Here is an 18,508-nt window from a genome sequence, read left to right on the forward strand (position 1 = left end):
ATTACTTGACTAATTCATTGAGCACTCAATCCTTTACCACTTTTTTCCATCAGTAAGCTGAATCGCAGTAGATCAGGATTGAACTTCAAAAGGACTACACAAGTGTGTGTGTGTGTGTGTGTGTGTGTGTGTCAGTAACTCTGTCACAATCTGTCCCTCTCCCTCCCTCAAACCACATTAGCCGTCCATTTTCAGAATGCCACGGTGGGTTTCCTTCAGCCCATCGAAGACCCAATTACCATCAGTTTTGTCGCTCTGCTTTTTGCACACAATGACAGGCAAAATGTTTCCCTTGTCTGTCCTCGCCTCCTCTCCCCTTCCCTCCGCTCTCTCTCCCTGTCTTTCTCTTTGTCTCTCTATCTGACCTGTTCTGTCTCAAACCGTGTCATTCTCTCATCAACCCCCCACCCCCACCCCCAGACACATCCGCGTCACTGAGAAATGAGAGGGGGAAAATTACAGGACTGTGTGTGTTTTTCCAGAATTATTGAAATCCGCCTTGATGCTAATGGCAGATCATGTCCGCCGAAGTGCTTGAGCATTTCACTCATTCACCCCCCCACACACACATACACGCACACACACACACACACACACACACACACACACACACACACACACACACACACAGGGACACAAAAAATTTGCATGTGAATTCAAGCAAAAGGCATTTGGTGGGCACTACAGTTGGTGTGTCTGTCTGTGTGTGTGTTGGGGTGTGTATAGGCAGCGCTAACGCATTTGCCATTAGCCAGAGTGTGCATATGGAGGGGACGCTTGTCAGCCACATTAGCACACATGGCTAACCTTGATGTTAGCCTGTCCCCACCCAGACGCTGGTCCGCCTGGCTCCCAACAAGCACCAGGCCTAGCTGAAGATCATGTCTTCTGGCATCTTGCTTTATTTCTCGCCCTCTCTAATGGCTTTGTTGTTTTTTGCCCTTGGTTCAAAGCCACCCGTCCAACCTCGCCAGCAAACTTTTCTTATCACCGCACTTTCCTTTGACTTCATGTCACCTTACTTCCACCATTGTTCTGTTACTGTTCTTTGGGGTTGCTTCTTCTTTCTTGCACTGATTAATTTCAGTCTGCTGCTCTCCCACCGTCTCCATTCTAGTCCTGTTCCTGTCCATTCATCCAATTATCTCAGTGTCCATGGTTAGATTTACGTTGCTTTCTCACAGACTCAGGTGCAAAACAATATCTACAACTTTATTTAATGTTAGTTCTGAGGCCTGGGACAGTTCTGTAAAACATCTGTGAAATGTTTGTTTTCTGGTTATGTTTTAAATTAACTCATATTTACCTTAGTCATTTAAAAAGTATGAAGTGATTAAAAACTGGGTGAAATCTACAATGATCTATAGAAACTTAATGCAAACTGTTTAAAATAAAGTCTATGATCACAATAACTATTCACCAAATGCAAAAATACAAACTTGTGCACACCTTTGCTGAAGATCTTTTAAAAACATGTCAAATAGGAACTGTAAAGCATGACACATAAAAATTTATCAAATTAAATGTCTAGATTAAAACAGCTGTAGCAGAGATGGATTCACAGTTAAAGGCTTAATCTGTGGTCATACAGTAACAGACACATGAAAACAAATTAGGGATGGGTACCGAATTAGGTGCTTTTATAGGTGCCGACCAAATTCTGTCAAAAGTACCAGGTATCGATTCCCATAAAATCAAAACCATGTTTAGGTACCTGAACACATCCTTGTGACTGTGAGAGAGTGGAAGAGTAGGTGATTTTCCATGCTGGACATGAACGCAGCATTGCAAGTTTACATATTGAAGAATAAATATGTTAAATTGAAAAGATTTTACATTTTATTATCAATCAAATTGATATTTATTACCACATAAATACACACAAAAGTACAGAAAATTCGTACTGTGAGTACCGATACCCATTGCTAGGTACCAGGAATCAGTACGGGATTGTTTCAGATGTGAAAGGTACCCATCCCTAAAACAAATCTTATGTTCCTAACTTGAAAAACTTTGCTGATGTAAACACCACTACATTCAACTACCTGTGTTTCTTATATCTGAATGATCCTGTGATGCGGTGAATGTATCAAATCCATCAACTTGCTCCAAAGCCCAGAAAGCCCTCTTTACCCTTTGACCCTTCTCTTCTCTTCCTCCATCTTTTAAATATACCCTTCTCTGTCACCAAGTGTCTCTCTGACCTGCCCTTGCCCCCTTTGCCCCCATCTGTCCATCCTCTCACTTTGGTAAACCCAACTTGTTCTGGCTTTACGTGGTCATGGGCTTGTCTGCGTGTGATGTGCTGTGTGTGTGTCTGTGCCTGTGTGTGTGTCTGTGTATGTAAAGAGACATCACCAGCAGTCATGCAACATTAGATGAACCAGTGGGCTGTGTGATGTTTGTTTACCTGGCTTGTCTGCCTCTCCATATTTTGGTGTGTTTGTGTGTGTGTTTGTGTGTGTGTGTTCTGGCTCACTTTGCTGGCCACGATGCTTCGCTGAGCTGATGGATATGCATACTGGCTAAACGAATGGATAAAGGGAGAGATGGAGTGAGACGGAGGGATGCTAGCTTCAGTGTAGCTCCATTTGTGCAGATCAACTCCGAACCAATGGTCTCAGTGATTAGTGGGTCTGTCAGAGTGTGATGGAAAGAGGGAGGGAGAGGTACAGAGTCAGAAAGTGAAGATAATTTACATCTAAGCTGATGAACATTGCAGACCTGACAACAGGTCAGGCCATTATAGGGCAGCTGTTTAATGTTGAAACCATCATCTGTTATTGATTTTTCCCCTTGAAGGCTTTTAGTTTACTATTTTTAATTTCTTGTATCAAAGTTGATATGTGTTCAAAGTTTTGACAGCTCAGCAGGTGCACTACACAGAGGCTAAAGTTTTTGGCAGCTGGCTCCTCTTCTGGCTTTGGCCCTTTGCTGCATACCATTTTGCGCTCTTTTAAGAAACATTTTGTCTTTCTTTAATGATTCCGTCCAGGATGCCTCTAACAAAATATCAAAAAAGCACCGTTTTTTTTGTTCATTTAAGTCTGTAAGTCAAAAAAAGAAAAAGCCTTGAATTTATAGCAGATGACTTTAGGATCTTAGTGGCAACACTGCATTGAAAAAAACTGACATGACTCTGTAGTGGAACTCGCTGCATAGGCTCAAAATCCCATTAAAAAGGTAGTCTTTGAACATCATTTGTTGCTGCATCCACCATATGGAAACCATATATACATGATATATAAAAATCTTTATTTGACATTATTTTGAAAAAATCATAAGTGTCACATCCTCCAATGTCAGGAAGAGAGAAACTACATGATTTGTTATTGGTGCATCATTCAAAAGCCAATATGAGGTTGGGCTTAGCTGCAAAAGTGCTCATGGCATGGCTTAGTTTACAAAAAGCTTAAAAAGCTGTGTTTACAAAAACAAATAGATGGAAATTTGTCATTATTAATGTAGAAAAGAGACAGGAGCTATTTATCTTTTTTTTAGGGCTGTCATTTTAACGCGTTAATTGGAATTGATTAATTACACCGCAAATTAACGCGTTATAAAAATTAACGCAGATTAATCTGGATCCAAACCTGCGGGGCGTTCAAAGACGCACTTAATTTCAAAGGTCTGGCATTTACAAACCGTTTGTTCTACTTGGAAAAAGTGGTGTTCTCGTCACATTTCAAATTTCCGACGGTCCCTGAATGTATCACACATGATGTCAGCAACATGCTTTTAACCGGGGGGGACGCGGTTATTAATCGCCTGACAGCACTACTTTTTTTATAATCATACAACCCATTCTGGTGTATGTCTTACAAAAATTTACATCCCAATGCTGATGCTGTTTCACAGTGTATTGCATTATTTTGTGATTCTTGTGATTATTATTCTATTGCCAGAGAAGTCAGACCCTTGAAGGTTTAGGCTCTTCTCCCTCTTTTCTCACTCTTGTGAAGCTCTCGTTCAGCTCGCCAAGCTCAGCCCTCTGACAAGCTTAATCCCCGACTCATTGTCCTCCTATCTGTCTAACAGTAACTCCTCCATTTCCAGGCACCTCTACTCCACCTTTCCTTTTCTCTGTTTTCCACTGTCCCATTAAATCTGTGACAGCCTTTGGTTCTCATCGCCATAACAACTGGCTCAGAGAGGTGGAGAGATGGAGAGACAGACTGAAATTAGGATGCCAAAGCACTCACCAGTGGCCTTGTCCCTCGGCCCACTACTGTGTGTTGGGCTGTGTGTTTTTGTGTATGGAGAGTGACACTCCTGTTTGAGGGGTTTGTTATATTACCAGCTGCTGAAGCAGGAGTTAGCTGTACCATTAAAGCCACATATTTTCCACTTTCACTTTTTCTGGGTTTGCTAAAGATGTCATGAGCTTGAGTTGTGAGGCTTTAGTTGAGTGAATATAAAGCAATGTGCAGATATTACTCAGGGTTTTGAAGACTGCACATTATTCAAATGTATTCAGTTTGTATCTGAATCACTCCATATCCTCCCTTCCTTTTAGTCTTGCTGTATAGATTAGTATCTGTGGTGGAGAGCGGCTGTATCGCTGTCAGCCCATTAGCAGCTGTCTAAATAGACAGTAAACGCATCTTAATTACCTTATTCTGATACACCACATATACACACTCTTATGCACACACCCTTTTCACCATTTAGCCCCTAGTGTTGGCCAGATGGGCGCGTGGCCCAGTAAAAAGCCCTCCATTACCGGCTGGACTTGACCAAACTGATCCACCCCTTAGCCCGCTCACTGGGGTCTTACTGGGGCCACGGCAGGCCCTTGATGCCACATACCTATAATTTAGCCCCCCAAGTGCTTTCTACACGGCCACGGCAAAAAGCCGGCCTCCATTGTAGGGGTCCGGTAATTGTAGTCTCGTTTAGAAAACCGCAAGTAGCAATTAGCGCAGAGTTGGCATTATACGGGGCTGGATTTGCATCCCTGCTGGGTGCAAAATGCTGTTTTAATATGGGTTTGTTTTCCCCACATGGAATTAGCTAAAGGGGCCTTTTATCATATTCACACACCCTACTCTTCTCCCAGCCGAGCCCTGCACACCTCTTACTTTCTCTCTTCTCGTGCATCTCCATTATCTCTTTTTCGTTCTCTTTCTTATTCTTTCGCTTTCCATCTCTACGTGTTGTTTAACATCAGTAACTGACACAAACATTTCTTCGCCTTAACATCCTCTGATTTGTTGTCTTTTCACCCCCTCCATCACAGAGGCCGTGGACCTTCTGAAGGAGATGAAAGAGAAGGACGTAGTTCTCGATGACTCGCACTCCTCCTTGCTCTTTTATGTGTTAAACTCTTTGGTAACCAGCGGTGGCGTCACTTCTATCCCGCAACTCCTTGACACCATCTTCACCCTCGGACTGGCCAAGCCCAACGCCAATCTCTGCTCACCCTTGATCACTGCCCACCTGGAGAAGTAAGTAAACTCTAAGTGTGTTAAAAAAGAAAAAAACCCTCATTCATAAGTAGAGTTAGTGTCCCTAGAAAAAGATTTTGTTAAAACATTATCTTACTTTTTTGTGTATTTTGTTTTCATGGCTTAAACTCTCCACTAACCAGCCAACCAGCTCACTTTTGTTGTCAGATTTGTGTCTTTATCTGCCAAATTCAGATGCCAGGTGTGTGTATGTATGTGTGTCTCAATGAGTCACTCATCCCTCCCTATGATCATAGCCGAGGTTATGTTTCGGGTCGACAATTCAGACAGAGAGAGGATGTGGAAATTGCTCATTTATGTGTGTGTTTGTGTGTGTGTGTGAAGTGTTAGAGCCAGGTTTTGTTTGTTTGAGAATACGCCAGCTGCAACCTCTCCCATGAGCCCCCAACCATGATCCCCTGAAACACCCACTGCTGTACTCCAAGGTGTAAGTGTGTGTGTTGTGGGAGAGGTGGCTATCGATGCTTCCTCCCTATAACGCAAATATGCAAATGAACGTTGCCAAATACTGGCTGTTGGGTCAGTGGTGCTACCCCACCCCTCGACTCTATTCAGTTTGTGTTTATCATTCTGTGTGTGTGTGTGTGTGTGTGTGTGTGTATGTGTGTGTGCTTATTTGTCAGAGCAGCTTTTAAGTAGATCAACTCATTAGTATGTTAATTATGTACAGAGCACTAATTGCTGGATTTACCACGACACAGTGTGCTGTTAGAGGCTCTGCCACAACACACACACACACTGCACATGCTTTCACTGTTTACCTCTAGTGTACATGCTGCAGCAGAGGTAGACCTTTATACATGAAGCTTGTACAAATGCACGCACACACACACACTCTCAGGCACTCACACACTCTCGTGCTCCCCTGCCGCTGGTTGTTTTGCTGTACGTCTGGTCTGGCACAAACAAGAGTTTCCAGGTTCACTCGTTAATCACTGCCTCTGTGAGATTAGCAGGCTAATTTACTCCTGGGTCATCAACAGCAGCCAAATACACACACACACCGGCTTACGGCAGCCACGTTCACAAATCAAGTGCCAGTTGTACTTTCTCCAAATGATACTGCAGTGTAAACGCAAGAGAACAAGCTTAGCTGCTGGTGTTTAACCATCATCTGCCTCCTGTTTTTTATCTGGATGGACTTCAAGGCTTTGAAAAAGTCAACAAATTGAAGGTAGAATATGATTTACAAATATTTGACAGAATGCTGCACTCAACTGAATGTAGTGTGGATTTTGAAGCATTTTTTAAGTTTTATTCTTTTTGTATTTCCTCCAAACAAACTTTAAATTTAGCAGATTGTGACCTGCAGGACTGAGATAATAACAACATGGCTCAATGTTGTATAATTTAAAGCAGAAAAAAACAAAACATGGACATAATGCAGCTCACATTTTGGCAGCAATTATTCAGTAATGATTCATCAGATTCTTTGTTGCTTTGGGAAAAAAAGAGGGTTTGGATTTGTAGTTTTAGGCAAACCTTCAGCCAGGTTTGAGTACCTCAGCACTTGACTTTTACAATCCAGCTGAATCCATCTCCCTGCTCTCTCCTCTTTTATCTTCCATCTTCATCAATTTGTCCCCACCTCTTCCTTCTGCCAGTCAGCGGACAAACAGACAGTTGAGAGGTGGAGGGATGGAGGGGAGCTATAAAAGAGGACAAAGCAGGCGCCTGCACCCGTCTCATCGCTGCGTCAGCGCTAATGACTTAATGAATACTTCTTCAGCAGATTAGCCCTTGACAGCCCGTCATACACGCCGCCCCGTTAGCTTTCACGCCCGTCCGCTCAGTGTTGTGTGTGTTAACCTGCTACTACGCTAGCTGGCAGGTTGCTAAGATTCCCACTTCTTTCTGAAAGTGATTAGCGACAGGAAATGCTAATGAGCCACAATGAGGATCTTGCAGGACGTATGATATGACAGAGAAATTGTGGTGATGGAGCGGGAGGATGAAGAATGTGGATGAGTGGTGGATAACAGGGAAAAATTCACTTCCCTTCCACTCTTGTCTTCTTTTCGTGACAGTTAGTGAGTGAGGCCTTAAATGAAAGGACAGCTTCAAATGCTAACTGACATCGCTAAAGATTAGAATAATGAAAGCAACACAAGTTAAAACAGAGAAACAGACTAATTGTGCATCTGCCAATCACAAAAGTTCAATAATGTTATGTTGTAAACAAAGTAAACTATTAAACACTTTAAGAAGCAGGAGCTAAAAGAAGGATACATGATCAACCCCAAATGGTGACACATTTCACTCTCCTCTAAAAAAGTGAGGTCAAAACTTCCTCTCTTCAGGCACAGACTTTTTGTACAGTTGATGGATTTGGAGTCAGAAGTAGGAATCAAAGTTGGAGCTTTCATGTCTGGCCTCCTTCCACAAACCATAGCACAAATTAAATTTACAGATTAAACAATAAAGATCCCTCAGAGTGGTACAGTCCCCACTTACCAGATTCTGTGGGAGTTTAAAGCAGACACTAACTCTCAATTCTACACTTAATTCAGTGACTTGAGTAAGTGTTCCTCTCCCTGGTGTTAAAACACAGAGAAAGCAAAGTTTATGGCCTATGTTACAGAAGGTCAATAGCAGGAGCTGCAAATGCTTGGGCTTCATTTTTGAGGAGCCGTCATGTCGTCAAGCTTTTTGCACAGTCAGTGTAATAATGTAGGTTTCACACACAGCCGTGGAGGTAAACCAGGTCATGTCAACATTCCACTGTGTCTGTTCTGATATGAGCAGCAGTGAGCACCATTCTTTAACACATGAACCATTGTGCTAGTGGTGTCATGATCAAAGTCTCATTTGCGTTTTAGACATCTCATCCTCCCCCTAAAAGGACAGTGGCTTGATAACAGGCCTGCCCATCTCCTCCAAGCAAAAGAGGAGGACAGCAAGAGAGAGAAAAAAGGAGGGTTGTGTGTGAGACGAGACAAAATGAGCTTCCTTGTCTAATCCTTTAGGTTTCCACTGAGCAAAGCGCTCTTTTTTTCAGGGCTTAATTGGCTGGAAAGTGGCTGACATGCAAAGTTGAGGACATTAACAGGGCTGTGCGCTGTAGTACATGGCAACGCAAAGTGACAGTTAAATTGTACCTAAGGGAAATTATCCATCTTTCGACATCCTTAGCTCTCTTTTTGGGGTGGATTGGTGGGCGGGGAGAGGGGGGTAAAGAAGGAGAAAGGTAGAGGGGGTGTAATTGCAACGCCAGGCCATTTTTTTCTTTTTCTAAAAGTGATTTTTACAAGTCCTCTCATTTGAAGAGAGTATTATAAGTTGCTGGGAAATTCAATGGGGGAATTAATCAGGTGGACAGATTGTAGGGTAAAACAAATGTGGAGAAAGTTTTTAAACATGAAGTATAAGAGTCTATTTTAATACATTTTTTTCTATCTCAAAATGGGGCCTGTGTTACCAGTGTACCAGTATGAAATTCAGGGGTGTGTTTGTATTATGGTGTAGCATTTTACTGAGAAGTTTGTGCTCAGAGGACCACATTTCAGCATCACAGAGTCAAACAAATTTGCCCCCAAATTGACTTATTAACTGTTTGTTTTTCCAGCATTCACAAAAGTTTTTATATGCCGGATTTGTCAATATCACTTGGAACACACCAATGTACACCAAGCAGAAACCACTTCCCATGATGAACTAGAAAACCACTCAGAGAGTGCAGATCTCTGCCAGGCATATTGTGATCGTCACGCAACACTTTAGTCCTACTTTAATGTTATACTTCCTTTCAACTGGCTGTCTGCTACAATTCGGTGTCAGTTAACAAATTATCATACAAACCTGCAACTGACTGTTGAAAATTATGATGACCCAGTACATATTTCAGATTCTGGATCTTAGTACCCAGAATATTACCAGGATCTGGATCGTACTTTTACAGCTATGAAAAATGATCATGACCTTGTCTTGTTTTTTTTTGCAAAGCAAAAAAAAAAATCATTCATCATGGAGTTATATACACTCATGGTGAAACAGGCCCTATCTCACAATGATAAAGAATCCTTAAAAAAAGTCCTCGATCCAGACAGTGATCCGGATCACCTCCAAAATGTAATCACTTCTTTCTTATCCCATTTTGAACAATTCCTGAAAATTTCATCAAGATCCTTTCGTTACTTTTTAAGTTATGTGGTTCACAAACAAACTCTCCCAAAATCATAATCTCCTTGGCGGGATAATAATTAGACCTCTGAGTTTTCTACACATAGAAATCTTTAATCAAAGATTATACCACAACCAAGTATTTCATGTCACCTACAAACAGGTTTTTGTCATTTTTGCTTCTACTTGTCTAATGTTTGAAGCGGATTGTGTACTCATGACACCCTACCCCTCTGTTGGTCTCATTCAGTCTCCAAACTGTTTCTCTCATTTTCAAAAATCTCTTATTCTCTCTTCTGCGTTGTTCAATCAGACTGTTGTGCTGCTGAATAGCCTCTTGACTGCCGCTGCTGAATAATGTTGTCCCTCTTCATTTCAATTATTGGACCTCTTTACCTCCCAACCCTAATCACTTCATTCCTCCTCCCTTCATCTCTCTCCTCTGCTCCTGTCTCACACAAGTCGAACTCAAGGTCATACCATCTTCTGCTCATTTTTTTCTGGATTGTTGGTCTTTTTGGGCATATTTCTCTGATCCACTTGTCTAATTGATAAGAGGAGAAACCACTCCAGAAATTATACCTGTTCTCTCTCGATCTCTTTCTCTGGTCCATCAGTCTCTTTCACACTTGCTCACTCTGCCCACCACCTCCCCCACGGGTGCCCTATCTGCTTTGACCTCTGTGTGATTGACATGGTAATTACCCAATCAACAGATTGATGGCAGCACTGTCACAACAGAGAGGATTGAAGTGGTCTCTTTCACCTCCCCCTTTTTCCAGCTTCTTGTTCTTGTGCTTCCTTTTCCCATCTCTTCCTCTCTTTTTTTGCCATCACTCCATCAGGCACGCTCATCCTCCCTTCATGCACCCTTTTGTTTCCTCTGCTTGAGGAAAGATGACATGAAAGGAAAGGAGTGAGCTGGTCTGGGGGAGTAATGTTGTTGCCATATTTGTGATAAATTGCTCAGCAGGTGGTCGGGGTCATTGGCTGACAGCATGGAATCAAAAAGGAGATGGTGAGCAGAAAAATAAGGAAGGAAGGGAGGAGGAAAGGAGAGAAGTTAAAGAAGAGAAAATGAGGGCAGGTTAAAGAGGGTCGGAAAGGACAAAAGAAGAGAAAAGAGCGAGAAGTTTGAAGATGCGAGAGGAGCCGAGTGGTGAGGGCAAAGTTCAGTCGAGTCCTTTTGTCAGTTACATTGCTTCCCGTTTAAAAGCCTGTCCAGAGAGACATTAGCCCCTCGCAGGCAGGTGTGTGAGAGAGTGCCTGATTGTGTGCGAATGATGTATTGGGGCCAAAAGGCTTCATCACCCACAGTTGTGCTGTCATGAGTTCAAAGGCCTGTATTGTTGCATGGGGTCATAGTGCTCCAATAGGAGGTCACAGGGCTGACACCGAGTGATACGCTCTCTATTCTCTACCCACACAATCCTGTACACGACTGATTGGACAGACATGACATCTAACATGCTCTCTGTGCTCTCTCCCTCTCTTCCTGTGTGTGTGGTTTCACCTGTAGAAACGACCTGGAAGGAGCTCTGAAAGCAGTGCAGATGTGTCAGAGCCGCTACAGCCTGATGCCTCGCATTCATGACGTCATTGTCGGTCTGGCGGAGAAAGGAGATACTGCACTGCTGCAAACAGGTTACACATTGAACTTCTCTTACTTTTTTCTGATCTAGTTGTATACTTTTGTTACATTTCCTGAATCAAATAAAATTAATGAAGTCATTAGCTTGAAATACATACATTTTCAAACTCTATTTTATTTAGTTTAATGAAGAACACAGCTATCCAACCAGCAAAAGTGAGGCAGGGTTGTCATGAATTAGGTTGAAATGAAGGAAAGGGAAAAACACAAGTCAGTTGTTCTTTAGAGTCCCAGAATTTATTTTTAATGATTTGTTTTAATTATTTTAAACAGGGCAGTTTAAGTCTTCCACATGAAAAACAAAGGGATCACTTTAAGTTCAGATAAGATTTCCACTACCTCCAATTTCTTTCGCTTTTTCATCTGACATGGTCAGAAAAAAATGTTGATTGTTCCATACTGTGGACCTGTTAGATACTTTGACCAGCTTTTAATGTGCTCCAAGTAAAAATAAATAAAAGATTCAAAATAAGATTACTGCAGCCTTCCCAAGTCCTTTTTGCTGGCTGTATTTTTTGAAAATGTATACTCAAATGTATAAAGATAAACAGTATCAGTAAGTATCACCAAAAGAAACGACATGCTAGAACTTCCAGTGTTAACATGACAAATGTTTTAATATCAGCAGCGTTTAAATAATTTGTAGGTTATCAGACATTCCAGGTTTATTTCAGGGCCTTTCTAAATTTAACTTTGCACATTTTCACTTTAGCGAAGCTTAATCAAACTTTCTTTGCTCGTAGTTAACTCTTATCCATCTATTATTCATTCCTACGTGTGTCTGTATCCGTGTGCTCTCCTGTGTTTGCATTACACTCATGTTACAAGTGCCAGCAATTTAAAAAGCATGTAGGGGGGCCAGAAAAGTGAGAAAAGTTTGGAACAGGGTCATGTTTAAGGACGTGGCTGATCATGTTTTCAACTGTTTCCCTGGATGCTGACAGCAGTGTGATGAAAAGTTCAGGTTCAATGTGCTGCAGGGTCAGGTGGCTCTGGAGTGCTCAAGGTTGAAACTGTGCCGTTGAGCACCTCTCAACCTCTCTCTCTCTCCCCTCGCACCTGCTACCTTACCCACTCTACCCTTCCAACCTCGCCTCTGACCCCCGGATAGGTGACATGTTCAGTCAAAACAAAAATGACTTTAACACTGATTGTCTGACGGGGGTGAACGTGTAAACCAGTGTAGATTTTGAAATAACAACTTATATTTTCTCTCTCGCCCTCACACAAAGGCGTAAAGAGGAAGACCTTATGACCTAAACCTTGAGTCACACTCCACCTGAAAGCTTTGTGAGCACATGTTGAGTGCAGCAGTCAGCTGCACTGTGTCTCACTCCTTCAGGGTTCGTGCTGTCACGTTACATTAATAGTCTGGATATTCATCTCAAACTTCAAGCATGTACAAAGCTGATATACATTAGAACCACATACAGAACGGCCTTCAGGGGTTTAAAACATGCTACAGGCACAACGTTCCTCATCAAAAGATCTTGACTTGCATGACCGTGTATTGAGTTTGAGTATCAACAGCAAAATGTGTTTTGTATGTTCAACTATTCATCGTTGGCACTTTAAACCTGAAAACTATGTCCGTTATGGAAATTCTACAAGGACCTGGTTTTTAAGAGGACAAGGAAATGATGAATTTATTGGCACTGTGGAATCACAGTTTGAAGCCTTACCTTTTTCATTTGAACAGTTACCACTTTGATCTTTTTTGGGAGAAAGAAGAACAGTTTACGATGCATTGATGAGTTACTCAACTTGATGTCAGGCTACCCAGGTGGCAACAGGTGGTGACACTTGAAAGCATATCAGTATAACGCCTGATGAACCAAGAGGGAAGACACAAAGCACTTGCGATAGGGTGAACTAGCATGATGATAAATCAGATGAGGCTGTCTGAGATACCAGTGTAGAGAGTTGTGGTGTTGGATGTTGCCTGTGCTGCTCTGTGTCAGAGCACAGAGGAGACTGAGGGAGAAATTCTTGTTGATTTTCATAACAGAACACAACAAGATTGAATAGAATAGAATAGAAAATACTTCATTTATCCCCAAGGGGAAATTCAGGAGTCACAGCAGCATTTAAGAAAACAAAAGTAAGAGTATAGAAAGTGCAAAAAGGTCCATAAGAAATTAGATGACGACATCCCGTCCACCACCCTCCAGCCCAGCCAGTCTCCACCTCCACAGGGTCCAGAACTGAGCCTCCCCAGCAGTCTGATCAGTCTCTGTCTCCTGGATCCTGTCTGCTCACAGCAGGCGAAGCTCCTCCAATGTGGCGCCGGCGTTGGATGTCAGCTCCATCAGCCACGTCCGTGAACAGCACGGTGCCGCTGGGCTAGCTCGGCTAGCTCATCCATCCCACTGGAGATAGATCCCACGTTCCCAACAACGATGGATGGAAGGACAGGTTCACATCGTCACCTCCCAGCTCACACCCGAGAACCAGCACACTGTCCTCACCTCCTCCCCCTCAGCTCGAGGGAAATCATCAAGCCCTACACTAGTTAGCATTGACATGCTACAGGCTGCTAACAGCTAATTTCACATGTACACAATGCAGCCATGGTTGCATGTAGGATCTCCAGACGAAAACAGGAGAAAAAGTAGTAAAAAAATCACTGAAGACACATAAAGTTTGGTGTCCATGACCAACAAATGAGCCACACAAAGTAATGATCCACTCCAAATACAAAGATGACTAAAAAGAGACGAAAAAATTACAAGAAACGGACGAAGAAGAGAGAGCTGCTGCAACAGGCAGCTACTTGGGCAGCGCCTAGCAACATGAATGTTACGTAAAGGCCCGTGAGAACTTCCTAAGGGATCTAAAAAAAGTCTCACTTATTTGTTTTTTTACTTTCCTCCACTTTAACTATAAGGTCCATTATTTGCATGGAGAGTTTTTTATAAACAAGCTGGTAATTTAGCTTTAATTGGTCAACGTCTGAAATGTCCCAAATGTCTTGATTGCTAAAGTTTAAGAAGAAAAATCTCAGCACAGAGAGCACCGTAGCTAAAGAGGAGTGGATTATTCTTTCTGTGCACAGCTGAATATGCAGCTCTCTTTGTGTAGCTCAAGGTTTGAATGTGTGTATGTGTGTGCGTGTTGGTGGTGGTGGGGGGGATACCTGTCCTGAAGCTGTTGGACAGAGATAGTACATAATGCTGAGCAGAGCGCTGTAGCAGGTCTCAATGAGGGCTTAGGCTTTCATTCGGGACCTGCGTGTGTGTGTGTGTTTGAGAGCAGACGTGATATGGCTGCTTTGTGCCTGGGACATTGTGCCAAATAACGGAATCAGAAGGAAAAGATGAAGTGTGCTGCGTGTTTTTTCACCTAGCAGGCATTTTTATTCATGACCTCTCTCTTTCTGCTCCTTCCCTCACTTGTTTGTTTTCCCTCTCTCTGTTTCTTTTCAGCCATGGACTTTGTGAGTCGGGAGCGAGGAGAGATGTCCATGCTGTATGACCTCTTCTTTGCTTTCCTCCAGACAGGACGCTACCGTGAGGCTCGCAAGGTCATAGAGGTAATTATACATGAAAGAAATAACTCCAGCCAGGTTTGAATTCTCATGAAGAGAATCTGATTCGTCCAAGTTTAAACGATGACTTAAATGGAGCATTTTCATTACACCACCTGGGTGATTGTTGATTTAATATTAACTTGAATGAAAAAGTTAAGAATGTAGGTGTTGTGGTCATCAAATTGCATCCATAGCACAAAATATGGGAGTCTACCAAGACCCAAAGGTTAATAGGGAAGCTAGATATGAGATATTTATTAGGGATGTCCCGATCATGTTTTTTTGGCTCCCGATCCGATTCTGAATTTTTTATTTTGAGTATCTGGCGATCTCGATAATTCCCGATCCAATCTTTCAGCAATGCATTAGGAAAAAAAGAAAAGAAAAAAACTCCTACAAGTTGCCCTTTGAGGTTTTTTTATGTGATTTAAATGAAGGTATCATTCTAGTCAACATGGATATACCTTTTTTTTCTCCAGTTAGTGCAGCATTGGATCAACAAAATAAAAACAAAGCTTCTCAGTGGTGCACCACAAGATTACCTTGTATGTGTGTGACAATAAGGTCGCAATTTCTTGTTTGCAATTTTGCTGTACTTGTTATAATGACAAATTAAGTTCTATTCTAAAATGAATGATGATGTGCTATTATACACATTTTAATTAAAAACAAGAACTAAGGCCCCATGCTTTTTCTGATTCCCTCTCCCCAGATCTCCGATCATTAAAAAATGCCCCGATCAGCCCCGATTCCGATCACATGATCGGATCGGGACATCCCTAATATTTATAGAGCATAATATGAAGTATGCAACAACATACAGAGGGTCACAAGGTTGTACAACCACATCCATACCATGGAATGAGTGTATCCATAAATCCCAGACATAATCTTTTTTTATTTCAACCAAAATCTTGCCTGTTTTTTTCTGGGATGGATTTTGTTTGTTGTGTTCTGCTCCTACATCAACAGAATATAAAAAATCCCAAACTAGAGCATGAGCATGACTGTCGTGAGCCACGGAGGACATTCACATTCAACACATAATTGCCAAACTCTTTTGTTCCCCTGGCTCATCTGACCTCAATATTTCCTGGATATTTATATCTTTCTCATGTAAGTCTCTCTATAAGCCCTGTAGATTAGTGTGAGAAAAGGAGTGAAGCAAAGCAGGCAGATAAGATGCGATTTTCACATGGATAAAACAAACAGGCGGCCAGGGACTGGATAGTAGAACAGGGAGATTGATGAATAAATGAATCGAGGGGATGAGCCTGACATCAGATGAAGGGAAACAAGGCCATTATGTTGTCTGATCAGGATGAGAACAAGAGTGAGGAAATAAAATACCTTAACTCCCCTGCTCTGCCTGTGCTCTCTCTTGTGTCCTGGTGTGCTCTAAAAGAGGGATTTGTCCCTCTTGAGGATTTTTAAACCCTCTTAAATATTATCGTCATGTTGTTATTGTGGCTCTCATTCCCCTTCTGCTGGATTGTTCGACTGTTATCCTACTTATAAAAGGCAGTCGGCTACAAGCAGGAAGCGTGTGAGATTGGTGATGCACTTTAAATCGTCTGTAGCCGTACATGTCAGCGGATGATTCATCTGGTGGATTTTAGATCTTCATAAACACACTGTGCAAAGATGGCGGCAGTAAAAATAAGGCATTTTCAGCTTTCAGCATCACAACATATGACTTAATTCAAAGGTTTCCTTTCAGCCTATTTGAAACAGGGGCCACTGCATGTTTTGTGTCACAGATAAGTTCATGTTCTCCTGCAATTTTTTCAAATGGCAGAAGAAAACTCAGTAACATTTTTGCTGAAATATACATTAATCTGGTCTTTTTGTTTATATTGGATACATTGAAAATATTTTCTTAAGTTCTTGGTAGTAAAAACTTTGCCCTCAATACTTTCAAAAGCCAAACATGAAACTCTGACCAACCACTTGTAAAAAGACATTTTAAGGACAAAGATGTTAAAAATGGCAAATTTTCACTGTTGACATTATGACATGTTGGCCTCAGAAGCAGGATGCTTTATTCTTAAAAGTTACAGCTTCAATCTGCAATAACAACACATACAGTTTATTGATCTTGCTTCTTGCAGATTAGTGTTGGTAATTACTCAACACATATCTGATTTGTGGGGTCTGCAGGAATTTTTGTTACTTGTTAGTAATCACAATATTCAAACTGGGCTCTGTTGTGTCTTTCTTTGAGGCTTTGAGGCTATCTGACGTCTCTGTATCTTCAGGTTCGTTCAAGAATCAAAAATCAAAAGCAAAATGCTGTCCAAGTTGCACCAAAAAAAGTACTTTATTCAGTAACAAGTGAACAAGGAGGGGAGTGTGAATCTTGCAAGGTTTAGACTGACTTTACGATGGCAAAAACACCTCTTTTTATGCAGTTTTAACCCGGGGGTGGTTCTACGCCCCCTTTTATTCTTATCAATGATATTTTCTTTGTTTTTAATAGTGTCCAGTTAACCCAAAGGCGTATGGGGCTCCTCCTTCAACTTTCCTTACATTAGCCTAAGTCCAATGGTGTCTTTTGTACTCGTCATTTCCCAAGTATCAACCTCCAATTTCAATGGTGTCCAGACGTATTAATCTTTCATTAAAGAATTGAGGCCTATACTGGCCTTCAGTCAGACTCATGCAAACTTCAGTTCTTCACCTCTTTTTCTTTACATTTACTCATCTGGCTCATGCAGACTCTAGTTCATGACCGGCTCATAACCCTCTTTAATCTCATTTAGGTGTCTTGTCACACATGAGACATCATAAAGCAGTGAGCAACTAACATACACAGCGTAAATGGTGTCTAACATTTGAGATCTTTAGGATATATCTAAGTCGTACAATACACTGTTTCTTTTAATAGATTTTCCCATTAGTTAATGGCCTATCTTACAGGGTTTAACCACAGAGAGAGATGCTCGACAAGCAACAGGAGGTGGAATTCATAAAATGATCCCACAGCTCCTCCTCCTTGGATCAGTGCCAGCAGCAGCGCACACCCACTGCCTCCCACCAAAGCCACTTAAACACACTCACTAGCCCAGCAACCACATGAAGGAACAGGTTTCTACATGGGTGAGACTTGAGTGCTGTGCACCAGACTTCCAGACTTGGCATGTTGGCACAAGCTAATCCCTGGTATTTGACACCTGGTTAACAGAAAGCCAACTCGCGATACTCTTTGTCCTTCGCTGCTCTCCAAGTGCCCCAAAGTGAGGGAAAGCTGAGCCAAGCTTCATCCTCATTTGGGAAATGTTTTATCTGTTTGGCGTTTTGTTTCCTTTTGATTGTGTTTTTCTTCCTCTGTGCTACGTCCACTATCGTAGCCACTCAGGATAGCTTCTTCCAGTCACCATTAACAACATGCATAGTCCCTTGCGCACTGGGCGCGCTGTGGTTGGTTGAGGAAGCCACGTCTACTCTCTGCCCAGAAACGTCCGAAACAACCAAAACATCAACATACAGGCTGAGGAGGAGCTTGAGGCAGACACAGACACTGAGACGGGTGTACAGAGGCCCATAGGAGAATCTTGCAGACTCTACCTTTAAGTTTTGACTGCTTTGCTTTGTCTACTAGCTTGCCTTAAATTCTGTCTGTCTGTGGTTAGTTGATAGACAAGTAGTGAATGGAGGGTTGATTGTCATTTTTACTGTGAAATTGCTTTCTGAGATGAGTTGGATTAGAGTTAACTGAAAGAGTAACACTGCAGACTGCAG

The 18,508-nt window shown here is 42.0% G+C and overlaps 1 protein-coding gene across 1 annotated transcript in view; it reads left to right on the forward strand.

Annotated features, from left to right (window-relative positions):
- The window catches only part of lrpprc (leucine-rich pentatricopeptide repeat containing), a 72,063-nt gene that overhangs the window by 24,818 nt on the left and 28,737 nt on the right, over positions 1–18,508 (forward strand). Inside the window, exons 23-25 of the mRNA XM_074675507.1 lie at positions 5,240–5,447; positions 11,107–11,231; positions 14,664–14,770. Of these exons, the coding sequence (XP_074531608.1) occupies positions 5,240–5,447; positions 11,107–11,231; positions 14,664–14,770 (440 nt within the window). The remainder of the gene's footprint in view (positions 1–5,239; positions 5,448–11,106; positions 11,232–14,663; positions 14,771–18,508) is intronic.

Source organism: Halichoeres trimaculatus, unplaced genomic scaffold, assembly GCF_033239565.1.
Source record: "Halichoeres trimaculatus isolate MK-OKI-2021-1 unplaced genomic scaffold, fHalTri1.1 fHalTri1_scaffold_8, whole genome shotgun sequence".
NCBI classification, from domain to species: Eukaryota; Metazoa; Chordata; class Actinopteri; order Labriformes; family Labridae; genus Halichoeres; species Halichoeres trimaculatus.